The sequence below is a fragment of the Anoplopoma fimbria genome, chromosome 23, assembly GCF_027596085.1.
Source record: "Anoplopoma fimbria isolate UVic2021 breed Golden Eagle Sablefish chromosome 23, Afim_UVic_2022, whole genome shotgun sequence".
Classification (NCBI taxonomy): domain Eukaryota; kingdom Metazoa; phylum Chordata; class Actinopteri; order Perciformes; family Anoplopomatidae; genus Anoplopoma; species Anoplopoma fimbria.
In genome coordinates, this window is record NC_072471.1 from 7,242,364 (window position 1) to 7,267,253 (window position 24,890).

The 24,890-nt window shown below is 40.1% G+C and overlaps 1 protein-coding gene across 3 annotated transcripts; it reads left to right on the top strand.

Moving 5' to 3' along the window:
- Positions 1–3,963: 3,963 nt before the first annotated feature.
- pacsin2 (protein kinase C and casein kinase substrate in neurons 2) lies at positions 3,964–24,890 on the top strand. Of its 3 annotated transcripts, XM_054624486.1 has the most exons (12): positions 3,964–4,103; positions 12,723–12,814; positions 13,150–13,306; positions 13,551–13,786; positions 15,365–15,520; positions 15,735–15,910; positions 16,031–16,151; positions 17,889–17,936; positions 19,157–19,287; positions 21,292–21,438; positions 22,577–22,758; positions 22,890–24,890. In XM_054624486.1, the coding sequence occupies exons 2-12, from the start codon at positions 12,758–12,760 to the stop codon at positions 23,000–23,002; spliced, it is 1,524 nt and encodes a 507-aa protein (XP_054480461.1). In that variant the 5' UTR covers positions 3,964–4,103; positions 12,723–12,757; the 3' UTR covers positions 23,003–24,890. The 3 variants fall into 3 exon arrangements, with proteins under 3 accessions (XP_054480461.1, XP_054480463.1, XP_054480462.1); XM_054624488.1 differs by lacking the exon at positions 21,292–21,438 and having other exon boundaries at positions 22,890–24,889; XM_054624487.1 differs by lacking the exon at positions 17,889–17,936 and having other exon boundaries at positions 22,890–24,889.

The window sequence follows — 24,890 nt, forward strand, 5'->3', positions numbered from 1 at the left end:
GGGGCGACAACACTGCTGCCGGAGGCGAGGAAAATCAACAATGTGGGCATATTTGGAGAGTTTAAAGGCCGGAGTTTGTCGCTGTTTGTATGAATGAGTAACTAGAAATGTAGACATTATATATGTGCAATCAATAACTGAACAGCAGCAGCGACAGCAGTTCCAACCCCAACCGGAGCTCACTATGAAGATAAGGAAAAACGTCCCAACAAAACTACACGCCAGAATGAAAAAATGGATGACACCTTGGGAGAGGAAATCCTAAAAGAAGATCCCTGTCCTTGGACGGATAGGGCTGCCAAAATGACAACTACACAAAAGGAAAAGAACATCAATAGGATTTAAATCCAATGAGATCAAGGAGGATTACAAAAGCCTGAACTATGCATGATTACTGAGACCTGACACTTTAACTTGACCCTCCACAGAGGTGCTAAAAAGATGGAGCTCTGTGATATGAAGTGGTTTGTAAAAAGAAGATAGAGGAACAAGAGATCTAAATAATACAAAGGGTATAAATACATAATATAGTTATAGGCAGAATTAACGGTACTAAATGTGTAAAGACTGCAAAATATAATATAATAATGTTTTTTTATATGTTTATTATCTATATGTATATGCAGGGGGGTTTCTAAAGATTGATTGTATTCAGTGCTGAACCCTCATTGTACCTTATTACTCTATTTTTGCTTGAATATCAAATGTTTATGTTGCATTTTGAGTTGGATCATATACGTCATATCTGCTGCCCATCCAAAATGTTAAATACAAATATGTGTTGGGAATGTGAGCATTCTTAGCTGTCAGCTGTTTATATCTGGGTAAAGCTGAAACATTGAAACACAGAGGATTTGTTAACACTCTGAAGTAGGCCTTCAGTATTTTAGTTTTTTGCAGTATAGTTGATATTGTATTATTCAAACAAGGTTTGAAAAGTTTCACCAGATGTATCCAGCTTTAGCTTTTAGAGCCATTTGGAACTAATGTATAACTTGAGTAATGATTAGGGGGAGTTTAAAGAAAAGAGAGGGGCCCATCAATCAAGGCAATTAAGATTATCATGAAAATCACTCTGTTTACTCTAAAACAAGGGATTGTCAATGGATGAAAGAGATGTGGTGAAAGGGAACCAAAGAAAACAACCAGAGTGTGATTATATCAAGCTCTTGATGCTGAAACAACACTGTATGGCCGTACTCTGATAAAGAAATCAAATAGCTAATTCTTGATTTGAAATAACAAACAAGAGGAAAATTCTGATGATGATTGTGTGAAGTAATGGAATTGGGTTTGCTTTTTTTTTTTTTTTTAAATCTTTTTGCTGTGGTAAGGGTCCCCTTTATCCTTTTATGAATCTAATCCGTCTGGAGTTAAGATTAATCAGAGGTCAATCCTTCAAAAGCCAAATGACCTTTACGTTCTTGCTGTTTCTTGCAGTAAAGTAAGCCTCTGCATGGCACCGTTCCTTGACCTTGAAGGTTTGTCAATCCTGATCTGTATAAATCATTGCGAGATGAATTAAACTCTGAGATGCGTCAATAAAGGAACAGGGTTTCTCATGAAAATAGGTTCCCACAGCTGTTTTTCGCTTCTTTATTGTGGTTTGAAACTGTGCAGCTTTTGTTGTGTACCTGACATGAAGCGTTTTCTGTTTTTAGCTTTGCAGTATCGAGATCGTCTCTTTATGAGAAGTGCATTGTTTCCTTTTCGTTTAACAGCCTTTTAATGAAATATCCATGTTGGTGCTGCCTTGACAATAAATAATGTTCATTTTAGAGGGACTACATGTGTCTTTGTGCTTTCAGTGAGCTGGTCCTTTTAAATTTCTACAGAAATGTGTCAATTAAAGCATTTTAAGAGTGTCTTAATTCTAATTAAGAGAAAGATTTGATCTAATTTGTGGACAGTTATCATGTTCTCTCTTCTCACGCACTTCTCATGAAGCTAAAATAGCAATGTAGATATGCTGTTATATCATTATTCAGATTACAGAATTAGTTCATTGCTTCTGCATGACTACAGAGACTATATTTGGTTCATTGCGAGAAACATGATACAGTTTTAACTATTTCTAAAAAGACACAAGTCTGACTTTGTGTCATTAAAATGTGCTTGATATTTATCACATGGGGAAACGAGTTATCTTACAGCACCACTTTAGTTTGCAGCCAAACATATTGCTACAATTACTTTATTCTTTAACTTAATATTACCTGTGACATAAATAACCTGTGAATTTAGGAACTCTGATTCAATAGATTGGTATATTTTAATTAGAGGCTGGAGGGGCCCCAGAGAGCCAATTTAAGAATATGCATCACCAAAGCATAATTTCACCCAGAATGTCAGGAGTCTTACTTTTATGGTGGTAAAGAGACCTCAAACTAATCTTCATTTTTACTGACGACCCCTAGAAGCCTCTCTAGGGCCCCTTGAGGGCCCCCAGACCTCATTGTAGGAACAAGTGCCCAGGGTGCCTCTGGATAAAGTAACCAGAAAAACTTTTCTTAAGGGATGTGACGTCACCCAGCAGCGCCTCTCCCTAGTTTACATGATGAAGCTAACAAGTCTTACATCCTGCAAAGGCGGAAGTTAAGTGAAAGAAAATAAAGGTCGGTTTTGGCACTCGCTGTGACACTGTGGTGTATCTATTGCTAAGAGAAATGTAACCTAATGTTGCTGTTTGGAATGAATTTGAAGTTATATTTAGGCTGCATCAAATATTTTAGAATAGAATACCCTCAGATATATGTTATATTTACTTTGCAAAGGTAACAAGGTAGCCATTGAAAATCTTTAAAATCCTTTAAAACAAGTGGAAGTCATGCAGATATTTAGACGTTATAATAATAATAATAATAATAATAATAATAATAATAATAATAATAATAATACATTTAATTTGTGAAGCGCTTTAAAATGTACTGAAAGGCACTTTGCATGGTCAAGACAGAAACAATAAAAGATATAACAATGTAGGTTATATCATCATATATGATTTTGTTGGATTATTATTACTGATGCATTCATTTGTAAGTAACATATTATTATGTTGTTGCCAGTTGAGGTGGCTTTAATGTATATGTTCTACTTATACTCAAACTCTTAAAATACTCAAGAAGTACTACCCTGAGCCTTCCATTTAGCACTTATTGTATTCGTATTAGTCTGTTTCTGTACTTTTGCTCTGGTTTATGCTCTTAGATGCTTGTTTAAGAAAGGAGATGCACTTATGACTTCTGGTGACTAGTGGATAGTGCAAACAAGAGACATAGTAAAAAAACAAGATAAAAAATAAGTAATTATAAATAAGCAAATGAGCAATAAAATAACAGTAAAAAACAGTAAAGAATCCACAGTAACTTAAATATTATATATGCAGACAGAAAACTATTATAACTATAATTGCACATTGTATTTGTATTGCACAGTAAGTAAACTAACCAACAGTAAATACATTTATATAAAATGTTTATGAGTATTGTAAGTTTTGAGTAAAGAAAATAGATATTTGCTATTATAACTATTGTATTAAGATAAGAGATAAAATAAAATAATCCTTTATTAGTCCCGCAGCGGGGAAATTTACAGGATTACAGCAGCAAAGAGGATAGTGCAAAACAAGAGACATAGTAAATAAAATAAAAAAAGACAAGATCAAAATAAGTATTATAAATAAGCAAATGAGCAATAAAAAACAGTAAAAAGCAGTAAAGAACAGTAGAGAATCCACAGTAATATTATATATACAGACAGAAACTATTATAAATATTATAATAACATTAGCTGTCAAAAATAGCGCAGTGAAGCGACATTTCCCAATGAAATGCAGTGCAGTAGCAGTGAAGAATCGACACACTCAACATTACATTTACTTTGTTTACTTTTCATCCTGAACCCGCTGCTCTTATTTTGAAAACGCCGACCGGATGCTGTTTCCCGCGCCGTGGCCGTGTGACGCTTGTGTCAGTCAGTCGGTCGATGCTGCTGCTGCTGCTGCTGAGCAAGAAAAACAGGCCAATATTTGGGAAATTGTCCCCAGCAGGAGCATTAAGCCTTCAGTCAAACACAAGCCGTCAACAGGCATCAAACTGAGCCAGGTGAGTTTGAACAAATACTTTTATTTTACATTGTTATAACTTTTCTTTTTAACACCAAAAGGGGCTGTGGCTAAATGCGCGTGGCTAACTAACATTAAAGTTCACCTACTTCCCCCCCCTGTGAGGAGGTCTGCAACCTTTAAATGGCTCGTTTTGGGTAGATGCAGTAATAATGAAAGTACATCCGGGACTTCAGGCATTAAGATATAAAAAAAGAAAGTTAAACTAGTTCACAGTATGTCTTCATCGCTCGGAGTGATGAAGGGCGGGGCAGGGTTTCGCAAGTGACGATAACCCTCCTGGTCGGTGTCATATCATGCTGCATGGTTTGCCTGCAGCATTGCATAAGTTTATCATAAGTTTATCATCTCAACATATGGAGGGAGGAGGCTTCAGTGTTTCTCCCCCCTATGATCCGTCCTCAGACCAGCCAGTGTTTTAAATTGCGCAGTGCCAGCTTGCTGCCAAGTTCAGTCCTGACTCCTCCACCTTCACATTTCTTTGCATATACAGTGTAGTTCTCTACATGCAAAATGCACAGACAAGTGCAAACAAGAGACATAGTAAAAAAAAAACAAGATCAAAAATAATTTTAAATAAGCAAATGAGCAATAAAAAAAACAGTAAAGAATCCACAGTAATTTAAATATTATGCAGTACCAGTCAAAAGTTTGGACACACCTTCTCATTCAACTACTTTGAAGAATCTAAAAATATGAAACATATTCTGGTTTGTTGAGCATTTTGTTTGTTTACCACATAATTCCATATGTGTTCCTTCATAGTTTGGATGTCTTCAATATTAATCTACAATGTAGAAAAAAATACAAATAAAGGAAAACCATTGAATGAGAAGGTGTGTCTAAACTTTTGGCTGGTACTGTACATGTTAGGTTTGTCATTATGATCATTTAAAGTTGCCAACACAAGTTTGTTAATCACTTGAAGCAGGAAGCCTATTTTCTGATCATGACAAACACCCAAATATTTTCATGAATCAGTGGAAGTTAACGGTCATCACAGTCATGCGGCTGAGTATTTACATATGATTAGAGATTAATGTGGTTTGTGTTTGTTGGGGGAGTAGTGTTGTCAGGGTGAAGCAGTAGTGAAAGTAGCTCTGTGGTTCCCCTTTTTATTTCTGGGGGGCCATGTGAACTGGTTGCTCTGTCACAGATCCACGCTAAACTTAGAATGGGAATCCCAAATTAGGCTGAAGGGTGTGCTCTCCGTTTAGAGGGCTCTTTATTGGTGCATTCTCCAAGAGCACACATGAAGCAGTCAAAAGGATATGAGCCATTGTCCAGCAGAATTGAATATACTCATATTGTCATATGAGTGAACATCAACTTCTCCCACCATAGCTAGAATCCAAGAAAGTAGAAAGACTGGTTTTTTTTACACTAAGTAACTGAATATGCTATTATAGGTGAAACCTATTATCAAATATTTTGATTATTGTCTAATCAAGATGGTAAACAATCAAAGGTCCCCACTCTTAAATGGGAATATTTGCTGTTTTTCGTAGTCTTTAATGATGATGAACCGAATATCTTTATCCTTTGGACTGTTGGTCAGACATAACAAGCACTATGAACTTGAGCGTTTTGTAAATTGTAATAAGATTTCTCTTCTTTTCTGATGTTTTATAGGCCACATTTCAATCAATCTATCAAGAAAGTTAGAGCGGAAAAGATTAGTCAAGAGACAAAATCCAATAAGCGGCATTTCATTATAAGCGCGTGAGTCACTTTTCAAGCAAAAAACCCCGGATATTTATAGCTTTCTAAATGAGTATAGTATAGCATTGTAAACTAAATATATCAGACATTTGGAGTGATTACTGGTCAATACAAGATATTTGAAGATATCACGTGGGCTCTAGCAAATTATAATGACCAAAATGTTTTCATTTGATAGACTAAACCCAGATTAAGAGAGAGAAAATGACCAGCTAATTAATCGATCATGAAAAATGGCTGTTATTTGCATCCCTTACTCACAAGTCTGTTCATTGAAAGTACAGTAAAGCAGCTCCAGAAAAAAAATATTCAAATGCTGTCAGATGTTTGGTATATCTGTGATTTCTGTCGATAGGTGAGTTTTGCTGATGGGCCCACATACAGTATAGAAGACACCATAATAGGTCACAGGGCTAGCAGTTGACTTTTGTTCACGGCACTTTCCTGAAAAGTCTGCAGCTTTAAATGCATCACATGGGACCTTGCGTGCAGGATGGGGGCTTCCACAGGAAAAAAGTGCCGAATCTGCCTGTCGGTGACGTCAGGATCTCCCCTTCCCTGTCACGTAATACTGAATTTCCCTCTATTATGTTCCTCTCTATGCTGCTGGCGCGTCCAGTGGAAAATACTTGAAAGTGTGGAACAAATGCCATTGTTTTTCCCTGACCATGGAGCCGGACTGGTCAGTTATGATGAAGCTCCAGTTGACCTGGTGTTGATGGAGCGACGGTTTCATTGTATGGCTCCGTCAGTGATCTCTGTAAAGGCCGGGGTGAGTAATGGAGAGGGGCTCCACATTGGAAAGGCCATACTGCCGTCAGATCAGCGGGCCCGTGCAGCTGTTGGGCTCACATGAGGAAGGAGGGCAGAGGTGAATGACTGACGGGGGAAAGAAAATCAAGGTTATGACCTTCGATTGCCATGGAAACTTTTGACCCGCAAGCTTGTGTGCAAGTGTGCAACGAGAGAGAGAGAAGCAAAGGAATGGTTGTATTTTTTTTTTCTTTTTCTCATGAGCCCGGTCGGGATTTAGCAATGTCCTGCTGTGAAACTGCAATATTGAAGGGGTTGATCCGCTCAGCTGCACTCCCTGCCTTTGAGGTATTGCACTTGCTTTATGCAACAAAGGAAGGAAATGGAAACTAACAAAAAAAATATCACCCCTGCTTAGATAAGCAATATTTCAGGAGATTTAGACATCGAGGCATTGGCAAAGTAGAGCGCTAAAGTATTTTTTTTTTTAAGCATGCTTGTTATGTAATCGCACACTCTTCCTTCAATATCCATGATTAGGAGTACTGATGGTTTTGACTTGAGTGTTACTGTGTCTTTATTTTTTCTTTCTTTAATTTAAGGTAATGGTTGTTAAATCATTGTTTTATATCTTTGGGTTTTGAGGACTGTTGGTTGGACAAAGTGAGGCATCTTAAGGGTCCGCATGATAGATCAATAATCCAAAATAAGACGTTGAGGACCAATTTTTTAATCCACTGAATTGTGTGTTCATGCAAATAACCACAATGGACGACAAAAACAAAGTTAACGGATAGCATTAAGAGCTTTTCACAGTTGACCCTGACTTCCGGACGGTTGCAATTATTTTTCACGGATGGAAGTATTCAAATGTAAGTCATGCATTTACATTTAGACAAAACCTGTAAGCATGGTTGGTTCTTGTTTATATGACAATCATGGAGACAAGGCTATGAATATGACAAAACAACCCTCAGGATAACTCCACTTACTGTGCACACATTTCCCCTCTCTCAAGAAGTTACTGATTAGGAGGCCCGCCAGATGAAGCAGAACAAAATGTTGAGATTGTGTGACATTATTCTGCAGATGTCCTTGCTATATTCTGTTGATAACAGTCTGTTCTGAAGTGACCTGCCAGTTTAAATAACACAACCTTCCACATCTTCATGAGTCAAATGTGCTGAAAAATAATAGATTTCATATAGAATCTGTGACAAAAACACCACTCAGGTTGGTGTCCCGGCGCTCTGCTTATATTTTCCACTCCATAACCTAAACACACACATATTCAGGGCAGGTTTGCATGTGCCGGGGCGGCTGTGGCATAGTGGAGAGCAAGGTAGTTCTCCAATCAGAGGGTCGGTGGTTCGATACCCGGCTTCGGCAGTCGATGTGTCCTTGGGCAAGACACTTAACCCCAAGTTGCTCCTGAAGGCTTGCCATCGGTGTGGACTGGATGTTGCATGAATGTTAGTTGGAGTCTGATGGTGGCACCTTGCATGGTAGCCTGTCATCAGTGTGTGAATGGGTGAATGATATGTAATATACTACTGATTGTAAGTCGCTTTGGAGAAAAGCTGTAATGTAATGTAATGTAACGCCTGTCAGTTGTGTACGCTCTCATTTCTGTGGTTTCCTGCTCTTCAGCCCCGTCCATGACACCGTTTCTGTGTGACGTCCCCCAGAGCACTCTGAGAAACATCAACACGGGATGCAACACACACAGTCTAGTGAAAGTCTGCTGGTGGCTTGTGGGAAAGAACGTGCCCTTGCCCGCGCACACAAGGGTCTATTATGCCCCGCCATCTTTCCAACATTTTGCATATTTGGGTTGCATCTTCTTCATCTAATCTCCGATGTTCCCTTCCTTATGGCAGCTGTAAAATATCACTGGCCTCTCGTGTGGATTTCTGACAGCATATTACAGGAAGCTTTCATGTGCTTTTAATAACACACACGGTCATCTCCGCCTTCAGCTGGTCACATGCAGCTGTCGCTCTGAATCATCATTCACAAACTACTGATATTTGTTAGCCCTACCTCTACTTTAAAACGGCAAAGTCGGCTTCATCTGTGCAACTTTGGATACAAATTTGTAAATGATTTGAATGAGTGAGTCGGTTTTAGGCATGGTAGCATTGAGGAATGCATTCGTTCACCTCTATCTTAAGGCTGTTGCCGACAACCGCATTCCAGCATGCTCAGTACATTTACTTATCAGACTTCAGTGGATATCATTGTTGTGTTTGATTACGTAACCCGCTAAGCCTGTAAGAACCCCCGTTCAAGTTACTGCGGCCTTGATTAAATCACGCATTTGTTAGCGAGACACTTGCTTTACGTGCTTGTCACTTCACATTTAGGTGACAAAAACCCCCAATGCCAGATTAAAATGAGGACATTCTCTGCAAAAACGTCCTCATTCCCATGTGCTTTTTGGCTGTGCGTAGCGGCACACAGTGTTGGATTTTCCGTGTTCTCCGTTAGAGTGACAGATTAGGTGGACTTCAGACCTGGCCTTAGTCAACAGCATTGTTTACAGTCGTGGGTCAAGCTGCGTTCAATTGTTTAACACATTCCCCGTGCCCTACAGAGCCAAGGGTGTCCAGACGGTTGTTCCTGTTTGCTGTTGATTACATCAGGCCTGGGAAAAAAGCTTTTGTGATAACGGAATTCCAAATACATTGTTGTGTTTTTAAGATTTTTTTTTTATGGCTATGGAAAGTAATTTTCCATTTATATCTATATACGTTTTTCTTATGTTTTAGTTGTAGGTTTTCCTAGAAGAGCCACTTGATTAGATATCCATATAGATAAGGACTATGAGACATGTGGAGGTTTGTGCTCAGCAGCGTTTGAGGTCAGAGGACTCGTTGCCATGTTTAGAGTCGATATTTGTGGCTCGATCCATGTGTCCCTGGTGTGTCCCTCGCTTGTGCCGCAGCAATGATTGGTGAATGAAGAATGTGGACAGCTGGTGGGGAAATGCCAAAGGGACAAGATGAAAAAAAAAAAAACGGGCTGGATAGTTTGTGATTTTTTCATGCTGAGAAATAGGCTACCAGGTTCTTTCATTAGTGCATTAATGTTGTTATTAATGCTTGTGAGGGTCCTGAAGCAACACAAAACTGTGGATTCACAATACGTGTTTTGTGTTTGTTTGGCCAAAGTTATGCGATTCAAGATGATTTCAGATCTGACAGAAGACAAAATACATTCAAGTAGAGCTGTGGGATCAATCAATACAGTATGAATATATTGTTATAATAATAATAATAATAATAATACCAATACAATACAACAATCTGCCAATTGTTTTCTTGATCAACCATTTGAAATTCTTTGTAAAATGTTAGAAAATAGTGAAAAAATGCCCAGCACAATGTCCCAGAACCCAAAGGGACGTCACACAATTTGCAATTTCAGAGGGACTGATCATGTTTACAGAACATATTGCGATTTTGATATAATTTAGATTAATTGTGCAGTCCGACTCACATTTCAGGAGCTGGAGCCAAGCAATGTTTTCAATTTTGCTTAAAAATGATTGACAATCATCAAAGTATCTGCAAATCAATTTTTTGATAAAACACTTAATGTTTCAGTTCTAACTATGTAATATTAAAATGAATAGAACTATAGAATAGTTTTGACTGCTTGGTACGCTTTTATAAAAATAATTTAATGAAATTGATTACATGTTTTCTTCAAGGCTGTACAATAACAGTCAGGTGAAAACACTTTATAAACTCATTTGCCTGTTTGCTATATCAAATCTATTATTCATGAGGAAGTTAAACTTGTGGTTTTCTCTAGAAAAAACTGACATTTCTGTGTGTGTGTGTGTGTGTGTGTGTGTGTGTGTGTGTGTGTGTGTGTGTGTGTGTGTGTGTGTGTGTGTGTGTGTGTGTGTGTGTGTGTGTGTGTGTGTGTGTGTGTGTGTGTGTGTGTGTGTGTGTGGTGGTTGACTGACCTGATTGTAAACTTCAATCACAGTTAAAGGGAGGATTGTTCCCAAGCGAGTAGTGACCACAATACCACCCTCTGTCCTCGTCCTGCCCTGGAGGGCACGGGCCACTGACCATTGGCCAACACACACAAATACACACACACACAAATACACACACACAAATACACACCCTAAGCACTGGCAATCATCCTCTCGCTCAACTGAAAAAGGACCTGTGTGTTCACAGTCGGCACTAAGATGCATCTTGTGTGTTCAGATCACAAGTGAGTGTAACTAACTGACTATAAGCCGAGTCTAGAAAATAGAAAGTGATGAGGGTTGTACAAAAATGCGTACCAAAACATATCTTTACAAAAATACATTTAATGTCTATAAAATAGGATTATTACACATTCACTATTTTATTTGTATTATCGGTCATTTTATAGACATCATTTTAATTGTGTCTTATTTATTTAGTTATTCCATTCTGAGAAAAGTTTTCCATTATAAAAGTATGTTTGATTTTGACCAAGACTTCATTATTTATTAATTGTTTTGTTTATACAAGATCAAAATATTGTGAAAAAGAACTATGACCAGTTAGCGTCTAGACTAAGGTGACTTGTTTTGTCCGAGCAGTAGTCCAAAACACAAAGAGAGAACCAACTGTAAATGAGGAATATTTGGCCTTTTTGTTTGCAAAATGATGATTGATTATCAATTGATGATCAAAAACCTTGCTTTTTATTTTTCTGTCAATCGATAAATAGTTTTTGCTATTGCAACTTTTAAGTTTATTTTATACCATAAATATGCTTGAGCCATATCTTGGTCACATCTTGGTTTATTGTGTAAAAGAATGACAGATGAGCATCACTATTGAATTCAAATGTTAATCCCTCCTCGTAGTGGTTACAATTTTCTCAGAGGTGCAATTTGAATGTGAGCTGGAAAGAACCATCCGATCTTGAGCGGTCACTTGAGACGCATTTTAGATGAGTTCTGATGCTGGGAATCCTCTGCCGTCTGTCTCAGCTGTGCGTAACCACAATCTGAATATATATGGTTACGAGATACTGGATCTCTGAACAGGGCCAGTCAGGCTGTAGAGGAGAGGAGAAGCTCCAGGCTGATGGAGAGGAGGAGGAGGAGGACGGAGGAGGAGGACGGAGGAATAAAGAGGGACTGTTGAGTTTGAAGCGATGGCCGTGAGGAGAGACAGGGGGGGGGAGGAGAGTAACAGAGGACCGTCTGTGGTACCCGTCTGAAGGAAACGGAAGCTTCCCACTGTGTGCTTCTTGATCGTTTCTTTCTCTCCGTCAGATACACACACACACACACACACACACACACACACACACACACACACACACACACACACACATATATATATATAGTTTAGCGCAGACTCCGTTTGCTGCCAGCAACTGCTGTGGTTTCACTTTGTTGTGTGTTGAGGGTTGTGAGGTTACTGAGATGGATGAAAACACCCACCTGCTGCTTAGATTAACAAACCCGATCACACACTTCAACTCCCCTTCCCTTTCCGTCTCTCTCTGCATCACTCCTCTGAGCTATTTTCTTTTCTCAGGCACAGTATTATTCACCCTCTTATCCGTGTCTGAGGATGGTTGTTGTGACTGAATGATATCGGCTCGATGTTGTTGTTGTTGTTGTTGTTGTTGTTGTTGTTCTCCAGCTGTTGTTTCGTGGAAGGAACAAGTGCGTGACCGTGTTCAATGGAGTGATTCAAAAATATTTTGCTGTATATATTTAATAACTTAACGGTCTCTTGTATTTGCTCATTCCATGTTATATTTGAGAAGCTTACCCTGGAAAAACAGTTAAATAATTCATGTTTATATCTTCTTTAAGGAATCTCATGAACTGTGTTCCCTTCATGTTCGAATGGAACCTGTAGCAATAGGATTTATTTTTTTTAGCAAGTAGTTCATACTTCTACTTGATTAATTACTAATTAATTATTATCTTGATTTATTTTCGCTCTCTTAAACATAAACATACATTAACTGGTCGGGACATGATATTAACTCTTTTTTTTTATAGCTTCAAATATCTGTTTCTAGTATAAGGGATTGTAAAAATCCGAGCTAAGAAGGTGTTTTCATCACATTCATTGACACCTTTTGTTTTTATGTATTTGTCCAGGCCCTACACACTGAGTGTTACTAAGGGCAGCAGCGATGTCGGGCTCCTACGATGACTCCATGATCGATGTCTCCAGTGATAGCTTCTGGGAGGTGAGACACATAAATTCCTTTACACTACCTGCCCCTGAATCCAGGGTCATAATTCTTCTATAGTGTTTTGTTTTTTTGTGGCTGGAAACTGCTGTGTAGAGATGACAATCACATCTGATACAATTTGAATAAACCCTGTGATGTATGACAACTTAACCGCAACTCTGCACTAGAATGCTTCTATGAATTATTCAGTTTGTTTCTGAATAAATGAACTCCATTTAGGAAGTAATGCCTTCAAAGAAATATAAAGAATCCAAAGCATAGCCGTAATTAACATTTTCTCCTTTTTCAACTATCTTTTTATGTTTTCTCTGTCTGTTTCTGGTTCTCAGGTTGGTAACTACAAACGGTCCGTGAAACGGGTAGACGATGGCAATCGACTCTGTAATGATCTGATGAGCTGTCTTCATGAACGGGCACGCATTGAAAAGACTTACGCACAGCAGCTTACGGAATGGGGAAAGCGCTGGCGGCAACTCATAGAAAAAGGTAGGAATGTAAAAAAAACTCAAACTTCACATTTGATTGTATACAGCAGCTTTAATTTCCAATATGCAGTAGGAAACCGTCCCAGTGATTGTACTATTTGCTCCCTTAGTTAGAATAATATTAAGATAGTAATGCATTGGCATCATTGAGGAAAACAGATGTGTTCTCCCATAATTCCTGAAAGCATGACTGTCACAGACACACTGACTGGTAAAAAAAACAAACCCTTTTTTTCTTCCCTCAGGGCCTCAGTACGGTACGTTGGAGCGGGCGTGGTCCGCTCTGTGCACGGAGGCGGAGAAGGTGAGCGAGCTTCACATGGAGGTGAAATCGGCGCTGATGGGAGAAGACTACGAGAAGCTGAAGAACTGGCAGAGAGACTCCTACCACAAACAGATGATCGGCGGCTTCAAAGAGACCAAGGAGGCTGACGATGGCTTCCGAAAGGCTCAGAAACCCTGGGCGAAGAAACTCAAAGAGGTGTGGATTTCGAACTTGGCAGGAGCTCCCTAGATACTAAAACAGTATGATGTGAATGTAGTATAACGGGAGTTATTCCCGTCAAATGTGTTTTAATCTATAAACAGACACGCAATTGCCACAAGCAAGTCATTTTACAAGTCACTGATTGCAGCCATGACTATAAATTTTACCCTTCAGTTCACATGATTACATATTACTGACTCGCTAACCATTGTTTTCCCTCCATGACTACCTGCTTACTAAACAACAACAGAGCAGAACCACAGTTGCACCCTCTCGATATTGAATAAGAAGCTGTTGCCAAACATTAGCCATTGTGTGCTACTGTGTATCCGGTAGCTCTTTGACTGTCAGTAGAAGGGGAAATAAACACTGAGGGACTACAGACTGTCACTTCTTAGTTCAAAACCAGGTCAATGTATTTTCCTACTACTGCTTTCATTTTAGAAGCTTGTTTACTCCGCGGTGTGCACACATTACTTTCTGTTTCTGTGCACACGCATCATAAGAACGTGCACATCCAAGTACTTGTACGTACAAAGCCACTAAACGTTTTGCAACCTCCACGATCCTTGCCCCCATTTCCTGTGTGTGTGTGATGTCAGCAGGGGGTGGGGGTGGGGACATCCTGGCCTCGTCATTGAGCAGCGACAGAACAATACAGTTTTGTAGCCAAAGTGGTTTATTGATTGACCAGACAGACAGGGGACAAGTGGGCAGAGGGCAGAGAGGAAAATTGGGCTAATTAACTGGTCGAGAGAATGAGTGGCTGACATGGGAAGTATGTCAATAACAGACACATACATTCTAAACAGGATACAGTATTTGACTGATGGTCTTCATGGGGTTTTATTGGATTGACACGCAACTGCCTGCTATTTTAAATTAGGGAGGACGGGCTGCTCTCCTCCTCCTTCCTATGACCTCATGGTTTGTTTCACGTGACCGCTATGGCTTCGGCCCAACTGACACCAGGCGCAGGCCAAGACACTCTTCAGATAAAACAATGATGGATGAGTTTGCATTCCTCAATTCATATCTGTCGGAGTTTAAATATACACAAAGTGATAGAGAAGATGAGTGGTTGAATGCATCACATATCAGACTTATCGGGCACCGGTGATTCCATGCTGCCTCCCTCACATGAGTTTGTTTCTGTATATGACGTGTTATTCATTCATTCCAACATCCTCAAATACAAAAATGACGTTTCTCTTATTAGGATATTAGTTGTAATGATTCCTAAAATGATGAATGACACACATTTAGGCACAGAAGTGATTGTGTTCATCAACTTTACTAACATAGAGAAAATTAAGTCACATTTCCTCGAAGAATTTTTCCAAAATGACAGCGACTGCTTAATGCATGCACATTTTTCGAAAAATGATCTCATTAAAATATGCTATTGATGTTGTCGGCTTCAGAACAAAATACTTTAGTGACTTTTCAACAACTTAATCCCCCCAAAAATGTTGTAACTACATCAAACTTTGATTTCTCATTATACACCTCTAAATTTACCTCAGAATATTGTCTAACGCCTGTTTTCTATTTTATCGGCCAAATTCACAGATGGAGACAATGAAGAAGTCTTACCACTCTGCCTGTAAAGAAGAGAAGCTGGCAGCCAGCAGGGAGAATAACAGCAAACTGGAGAGCAACAACAACCCCGAAGCCCTAAAGAAGCTCCAGGAAAAGGTGGAGAAGTGTCAGCAGGAGGTGCAGAAGGTAGGGCTTCCTTTTGGAAATAGACTGGGAGGGGTTCCAAGATTGTGTTCGTTATTTCTGAAAAGGTTCCTAAAGCAGTTTTTTTTTGCTCAATTTCCTTCCATCTAGCTTTATGTTTAGGTCTACGTTGGGCTGCCTTATAGTAGTCTGTCAGGACCGACAGAGCTCAACCCCTTATGTTCCAAATTTCACCTCATTCCTCCCTTTCTCCCAGACTAAAGAACGCTATCAGAAATCCCTGGAAGAACTCGACAAGTTGACCCCTCAGTACATGGAGAACATGGAGCAGGTGTTCGAGCAGTGGCAGCAGTTTGAAGACAACCGAATCAGCTTCTTCAGAGAGCTGCTGCTGGAGGTTAAACAGCACCTGGATCTCTCGACCAATCACAGGTCAGACCGTCGCATTCACTGTCTGAATACATTAAATGTAGCTGTTGCAGCTCATCATTTCAAAAGCTGTGAGAGACGCTTCTCACCTTGAAAAAACAACGTACAACATTGTCTCCATAGATTCCAGACAGTCTACCACACGCTGGAAGACACAGTCTCTGCTACTGATGCTGAAGATGACCTGAAATGGTTCCGGTCCAATCACGGCCCCGGCATGCCAATGAACTGGCCCCAGTTTGAGGTATTACAACCTTTTATTTATACTAATAAAAGAGCAGAAGGAATGGGAAGGAAAGGCTACATGTGTGATAGAGAAGAAATGGAGACGAAGCCTCCCGACTGACTCTCAAACGTTTTTATGTAACAGATCCATAAACACACATTAGGTCATGGTCCTGCACTTTATTAACTGTTCCAGACGGATTTCTGTTGTTGCTGACTTGAAGACGCAATAATAATCCTTTTTAAATGATTTTGTGAGATAAGAATGAATTAATTACAGTCCTTGCATACCTTGAATTGCTAGTCTTAAAGAGCCCTGGTGCTCTCCCAGGCCCAACTGTGGGAACCACCAGTAAAGAGAGCCGTGGAAATGGACTAATACGTTGTGTTGAAAATAAATCAAGGGCGGTATTGCAATAACTTTTTTTTTTTTTTTTTACAATGTTACACGTAGCCCAAGCCGGAGTCAATGCCCGGTGTCATTTTGTCATTGACGTATGCCTTTCTGGCAGCAGGGGTTGAAGTAAATCTCTCCTCAGCAGCACAGAGTGGCAATAAGGAATTTTCTTTATGGCATCTTCCCAACAGGAGGTGAAATAAGAAAGGGAGGACGGGAAAGCAAAGAGAGCTTAATGCGCTTGCTACAATTTCTAGCTCTTTTGAGTGCTATTGCAGATCACGCTGTTATGGGGCGCCCTGTTCCACTTACATCATTACCAGGATGTTATTCTATCGGAGTAAAGTTTTTTTTCTGTGACATGATGCACACACCTACCCAAAAAAAAAAAAAAAAAAAGAGTGTGACCTAACCTGTTTGACGGCTCCAGCTTGGTAGATATCCAAATGACCTGTAAGCCACTGGCTCTGTATTTCCCGTCGTTTGTTAAAGAAGCAATCCCCAGAGTAATTCGCTGGTGAAAGCCATTCCTACATTCACAAACTAACATTTTCTGCGGCTTACAGTTTATGCCCCACAGCTTTAGGATTAGAGTTGTGTTGTCCACATTATTATTATAAAGTTTATTATATTCCTTTATTGATCCCCATGGGGGAAATTCGGGTGTTGCAGCAGCTCAACTACACAGAAACAGATAATAAATACACATATTATACAATAAAATAAAAAATAGAATAAAATAAAAAATAAGAATACAAATAAAAAAATGTACAGTATATCCACATGGGGGGGCTGGTCAGCATGATGACAGACTGTGGTCTCCGCTGTTGTTGTACAGTCTGATGGCAGTGGGCACAAATGAGCGTCTGAAGCGCTCCGTCCTGCTCTTTGGTAGAATCAGCCGATGGCTGAAAGAGCTGCCCAGCTGCCACAGTTCCTCATGGAGAGGGTGAGAGGGATTGTCCAGGATGGCTCCGAGTTTGGCCTTCATCCTCCTCTCACCCACTGACTCCAGACTGTCCAGCTCCAGACCCACCACAGAGCTGGCTTTCCTCACCAGCTTGTTGAGTTTGTTGGCATCTCCAGTCCTGATGCCACCACCCCAGCACACCACAGCGAAGAAGAGGGCGCTGGCTACCACAGACTGGTAGAATGCCTTGAGCAGTTTATTGCACACATTGAAGGACCTCAGCCTCCTCAGGAAGAACAGCCTGCTCTGTCCTTTCCTGTAGAGGGCATCAGTGTTGTGTGTCCAGTCCAGTTTATTGTTTATCTGCACCCCAAGGTACTTGTAGGACATTAATTAATCTACATTAATCTCCTTTTCCACACCTGCTTCCCTTTCCTCATGTCTGACAGAATGTGGACTGGTCCCATCCTCGCTCCTTTAAAAGAAGGTCCATTGTAGTGAGTTCTGCATGGGAGGGCTGTTCTCTTTCACAACAGTCATGGCGGGGGGGAGAGATCCTTTTTTTTCCAATAACACACTCACTTCTCACTCCTTACTCCTTCTATCTACGTGTGTGTTTGAGGTGGTTGTGTTTGTATTAAGTTTCAAAGGATATTAAGACACAGATGCACTTGGTTCCTGCAGACACCACATGGCTGTCCACAGCATTGTCCCCTTTAGTATGTGTGCATTTCCTGCCTTGTTCCCTTTACCTAATAACTACAGGATGTTTACATACCTGTTCCTGAATATCACTACCACTAGTACCACAGCTCAGACTCTCTGTTCTTTCTAACCTTTGAACTCTGACCCGACCGTGGCCCTTCCACTCGTCATTATTCTGTCCATTTGAACCCCTGCAGTACATCACATGATGCCATCACGGCTCTGCAATGTCACAGGGTGTCAGGGAACACGAGCCAGACAGGAAGACCTTTGATCTTTAAAGGATTGAGAGGCCTGATGAATCAGAGGGTCAGACAGGGACTCTGTTAATCTCGGGGGGGTCACACTCGCTCCAACGCGAGATTGATATCACGCAGCCATGTATGTTGTGAATTATCCTGTACATTTATACTGGAAATAAAAGTCCAGGAATGAATCCAATCATTTGTAGGCAAAAAGGAATCTAACTACATGTGTGAAAAAAACCTATTCTTTCCTATAACTGTGTTGCTGTCATGGTGGTGCTACTCCACTCTCCCTGGTTAACCTCTGGTGGAGGGGAGGCTCCTTGGTGTTGTGTTTCTTCTGAACAGGTGATGGATTCTGTACACGGCTGTGTCTCTCATATTCTCAGGCCTACACTGAGCTGTATAAACACTCATCATGCATGTACAGTTTTACAATCCCGAGTCAGTGTCACGGTCTGACATGTTTCACAGATCCTCGGACTGTTTTGAAGTGTGTGTGTGTTTATATTGCTGTGTACATGCCACTTTTCTTTCTAGCTGTGAAAGCATGTTTTCAACCAAGCTCACTTGGCCAAGTTCGGCACAGTAATACTTGACTCTAATGTGTGTTCTCTCTTCTCTCTCTGTGTGTGTGTGTGTGTGTGTGTGTGTGTGTGTGTGTGTGTGTGTGTGTGTGTGTGTGTGTGTGTGTGTGTGTGTGTGTGTGTGTGTGTGTGTGTGTGTGTGTGTGTGTGTGTGTGTGTGTGTGTGTGTGTGTCTACCAGGACTGGTCCATAGACCTGAACCGAACCCTCAGCAGACGAGAAAAGAAAAATCCATCAGAGGGCGTCACACTGACGGGCATCAGTCAAACCAGGTCAGACCAGCCTGTTCAGCCTGCCAAGACCAGCAGCAGGTAGATATCTGATAAACTCACTGACTCACTTTTTCTGTCTCTAACTAACGTGTAGTAAACTGAGAAAATGTTCATTACGTTGACACACAACACACACACACACACACACTTACCCACTGTCTTCGTCATTCAAACTCCCCACATCAGAGATAATCCAGCGCACCACACATGGCGTTTTCCCTCTCAAGGAATGCTTGTGAAACCTTACGTAAGGGAAGCTCCGGCAGTGACGTCTAGGTGAACAGCCGTTTCCATGGCAAACGTAAACATTTTGTCAAAGTTTGTTGGGAAAGAATTCATCCCTGCGAGACTCGACTCGGCTGGCAACATAGTTGAAAGCGAGCCAGAAAGTAATGTGGAAATACATCACTCTCTCACACACACACACACACACACAGATTTTTATAGCAGGCACATTAATGGGAAGTTCAAAGAAGGTCGGATTAATGTTCAAGACAAACACCTGCACCTGTATTTAGCAAGTTTGCTATTAAAGGGAAATACTAAAAGAAAGAGGTGTATAAAATAAGATGTTTTTATCAGAGAAATAGAGCAATTCACATGTTTAAGAGGAAGACTTAAGAAATTCGACTGCTCTGTGAAGGTTTAGAGGCACTTGATGTTTGATTCTTATCTTAATGCTACATAAGATAAGAACTTAGTTGTCCCTGCGGAGAAATGTGTCTCTGGTGTTACAGCAACAGTGCCAAGGACATAACAGTGGTTCATAGAAACGACAACAAACATCCGATTTAGATTTAAAACTTCTCACGCATTCATCATCGCGGTGTAAAAGCAAATAACAGTTTTGCATAGATGAGCAAGTTGCTATGAGTCTTAAATCGATTGTTTCCTGAATTTTAAGAGCGTTTAGTCGTGATTATCCTGTCCTGTGTTTTGGCAACTCTCCCCTCGTCCAGACATCGGTAGTAAGTGGTATGTAGAGGAGTCAACAAAGGGAATGTCAGGCACGGAAAGCATTTGACCCCTGAACTTGGGACCGCTGACTGCCTCTCCCACATCCAGCGTTTACAGCACATTGTTTCCCTGTAATTTCCTTCATCTCTGGGAGTGACTGGATCAAATCAATGAACATGATTTAAACACCCACCAGATACGACAGCATTACAGCTCATTGAATCCACTGAATCGTAGTCATAAGGTGGGGTTTTGTTTGTTGACTGAAACCATCCAAAGTTACATTGCGTCAGACTCCTAGGAGAGCAGTGTTTGATGGAATAACTCCTCAGGATCAACTCCAGAGAGCACGGCATGACTATGCAAACAAAGGCGTTCACACTTCTCCGCTTCACACTCTCTAGGTCCCAACCGATACAGCTACAGCTGTTCATGGTCCAGTAATTCAGTAAACGGGGAGTGGAAACCCTGTGTTTCCTCTGATACAGGTGGAAGGCAATCGCAATGTTTGTTCCTTGATGCGGAGAGTGACAATAGGAGGAAGTAAACTGCCGTCATGTGACTTCTTCAGAATGATTTAACACCTTCGCAACCCAAAGCTGGGAAATGAAGTGTTTGATGTGTCGCTTAGAAAGTGTCTTGTTGGGTGTTTTTATAGCTTTGTATTAATTATGATGAACACCGTTTTTAGTGTTTTAGTATAAGGCACTCAAGGAAAAAAAACGAGTCGAACTGTTGTCATGCCGTCTTTTTTTTATCTGTTTAGTCTAAAACGCAGTTGTTTTGTTGCCTGATTGTACCACCTTGTTGATGTTACTCAGGTTCATTATTACATATAAATACAACAATAATTAAGTCATCTATCTGGTGAAACATAGCCACAATTTACTGTTCCCCAGGCCCCTCGGCTCCTTGGCCTTTTGAAGGTGACGCCCACTACTGTAGGAAGTAATCTCGTTAGCCGGGTATGCTAACATCTGCGCAGTACATTTAAGCATGTGTACAGGTCGTGTATGTCACAGGTGTGTCTTTGTGTCTGTGTGTGCAAAGCAACAACCGATCTCTCACTGTGTCCCATGCTGTCAGCCTCACTGTGCCCACTAACACAGCGGCGCCAGTGGGCTCAAACCCCTTCGATGACGATGAGGAGGAAGAGGAGGAAGAGGAGGAGAAGCCCGTGGAGCAGCAGACCACGGTCAACCACATCAGTGTGAATAAAGAGGAAATAAAAACGTTGGTGAACAGAAGAACAAACGACCTCCCCTCCCACTTCTTTCTTGTTTCTATCTTTGTGTCATGGAATCGCCGATCTCGTCGCGTCTCTTTTGGCGCCATTTTCTTTGTCTCGGTTACTTTGATCCCTTCTTTCTTACTTACGTCCCTCTCTCCTCCCTCAGGTGGCAGCTTGTTGTGTTTTGCTCTGCATGGTCGCTGGAACGCTGGCACACAAAGCCGATATGTGTCTGTCCTTCCCTTCTCACAGTGCCATTTCTTGCAGAACATTAGATGTCATGCGCATGGGGGCACATGCCTCTGCTGTGGGAAATGTCTTACAGTCAGATCTGAACATTGACACACTTATACACATGTGTATGATTCATCTTTAATATCAGTTTTCTCACAATTGCAAGACACTTAAAGTGCTGTATAACTTCAAAATAAGTGCATAAAAATCAATGAAGATACACGGATGAATTCAACCTTTGAGCAACCCATCATACTGCGTTCTTCTTGCCATAAATCAACCAAAAAACAGGTTAACCAGTGTTGCATTTAAAGACACTGGGTTCAGGTCTGACTGTAAATACTTAATACATGTGCTGGTATGTGTTTATTGTTTTTCAACTTATAACTTTGTCGGAGCCAAGTTCTCTCTGGTGTTTAGCTGGCTCCCTCTGTTGGCCATTCAGGTCAAACTCCAATCATTCATTAACAACTCTTGATTTGCCTTGCTTGGTCTCACGTTGCAGTATTTTTTCTGTGTCTTTTTTTTTTCTATGTGTGGTCATGTTGTTTTGTTGCATTGTGTGCATTCTCACTTATCTTTAAAGTGGCATCAACAAATCATTTGTCATGCTGCCTGAACCAAACGCTTGCTTTGTAGCATTGATGCCGACAGTAAGCATGTTTTGCACTTATTTAGAACATAAAGGAGGATGATCCCAGGGTTTTGAAATGGATTTGAAATCCACTTTTCGTGTTTGACTTAACTTTACTTGGTGTTGTATTTATTTTTTCTCGCTTTTCTAACTTTGAACTTTGGTACCTGCTCACGCCTGGCATGCTAGGTTGTCCCGTCGATGCAAAAGGCCCCGAGATGAACATGAAAATACATTTTCTAAGTGTCTCTTTTGTCCGTTCTTCCGTCCAGTGCAAGCAGTACGGAGAAGACTCCGGACTGGTCAGAAGAAGACACCGGTGATAACCCCTTCTCCACCAACGGTGACGGGAATCCGTTCGAAGATGAGCCGGCGTCTCCGGTCGTATCTGTGCCTGTCCGAGCCCTCTACGACTATGACGGACAGGAGCAGGACGAGCTGACCTTCAAAGCAGGTACGGGGTGTGAATGGTGTGAAAAGAGTCAAAAATTATACAAAAAGATAAAAAACTTTTTGACAAGTCTGTCAGATCCGAGTAGGTTTTGGAAAATACAAATATTCATCTCTTCCTCCTCCTTCCTCCAGGGGATGAATTACTCAAAATTGGAGAAGAAGATGATCAGGGTTGGTGCAAAGGCCGCCTTAAGGACGGAAAAACGGGCCTCTATCCTGCTAACTATGTGGAAGACATCCAGTAATAAATTATCACAAATTAATAAATGTGAAGAAAAGAAGAAAGTGGTTTGTTGCGAATCGACAGTGCGGCTAGAAACGAGAACACTCTGCCTTATTTTTAACGCTTTTCTGAAGACTGGACTGGTGTTGGAGAAGGATGAAGAAGAGAAGTTTCAGATCATTAAAGGACCACTTGAGACGTTACTTGCCACATATTGACAGTACAAAGATGGAAAATTAACAACAAGTTTCCAGATGATTCCAGGCGAAGAGGATCACAGAGAAACATCGCTGTCAGTGTAAGATATGTTATGTAACTTAGAATCCCATTTACGCTGTTACAAAAATAATAGCCTTTCAAGTATATATTAGATCAAAAATTAAATTTATGTGTGAATTTATATATTGTTTAAACGAAACACTGGGATGACAAATCGTTTTGCGATGTAACGTGCAGCCTTAACATGCAAGCCACTATGGATTCTTTAAGGGAGATGACCCTTTTTATGAACATAATTATCTATTTTAGGTTTGAAACCATTTCTGCCTGCTAGAATCCAGTCCATAACTGTTAATTGTTAGATTTTTTTCTTTGACAAATTAGGCCCTCGTGTTGAGATTAGTGTGACAGGTTTAACCTGATTTTTCAAATTTAAGCTTAAATTGTTCATTCCTTTCAGGGTTCTGTATTTTCCATTCAGTTCTTTAACTGTTCTGGTTATTTTATAAGGAATGATCAAATCAATTAGAGGCTCATGCTGATGTAGTCTTCATGTAGTTCACAGTGGGTCGGTTCCTCTCGCAATTGAATGTACACTCACTGATTGTATTTTTCTCACTTTTGATTGTTCACTTTTGCTGATGTTAGGTTTTTGCTAGTACTCACACAATAACCCCCAACACGACCTGTCCTGAATCTCTACACACACAAAAAGAAACTCAGTACTTTCTGTTGATTGTAGATTGTACTATACTGGTTATTTTTCATCCAACACTGAAAGTTTTTCACAAACGTTTATCTCACTTGAATCTCCATGTCGTAATTTCTGTCACTTCTTGTTAAATGTCAAGTAATGGGAGAATATTTTAGTGTTTTTGGGGGGAGATATATATATATATATTACAATTCATAGCAATAAAACCACAGCAAAGTATGTCATTGCATACATGCATGTAAATAGCCTGGATGAAAAAATATTAGAACAAATTAAGCATCGACATCAGATGACATGTAGTTTGAAATGGATTGTTAATTTATGATGCCACAAGTGCTTTTGCTCTACTCTTGTTAGAATGCTGTGACTGAGAATCAGTTTGTCTGGTAATTGAATGTTTTATGGCAAATATCCCTTGAATCTGTTATTTTGATATATTTGTAAATATGATTATTTTTTTCCCATCACAGAGGGCCATATTCATTGAAGTAATCAACAAATATGTGAATTATTGTTCATTTTCCCTTAGGAGCTATGATATGAATGGATCTGACTGATTTAATAACCTTAATACATATGTTTGGATCATTAAGTATTTTTGTTGGCTTGCATTTTTTTGCAGAGATGAACTGCAGGCTTTTCATTTGTGCAAGCTCCAAATTAATTGCCTAGTTTATCGATGAAATAATTGAAAAAAAAAAAAGCTATTTGATGCCTTTAAACTGCAGCACAAGAGGAGGATGAATTATGTTATCTTAGACATTTGCCATGTTTTCAGGGCATGCTGACGTCAAAACGCAGCAACAGTTGTACTTGCACAGTAAGGTTTGTAAATGTTGTCCCACGACATAATAAATGAATTTATTGGAAAAAATAAGATTTTGTCTTGAGTATTGATATTTATTTTCTTTAAACTACAACTTAGAATGTTGAGATATTTAATGAATTTTAAAAAGAGCTTAATCATTTTATGTGT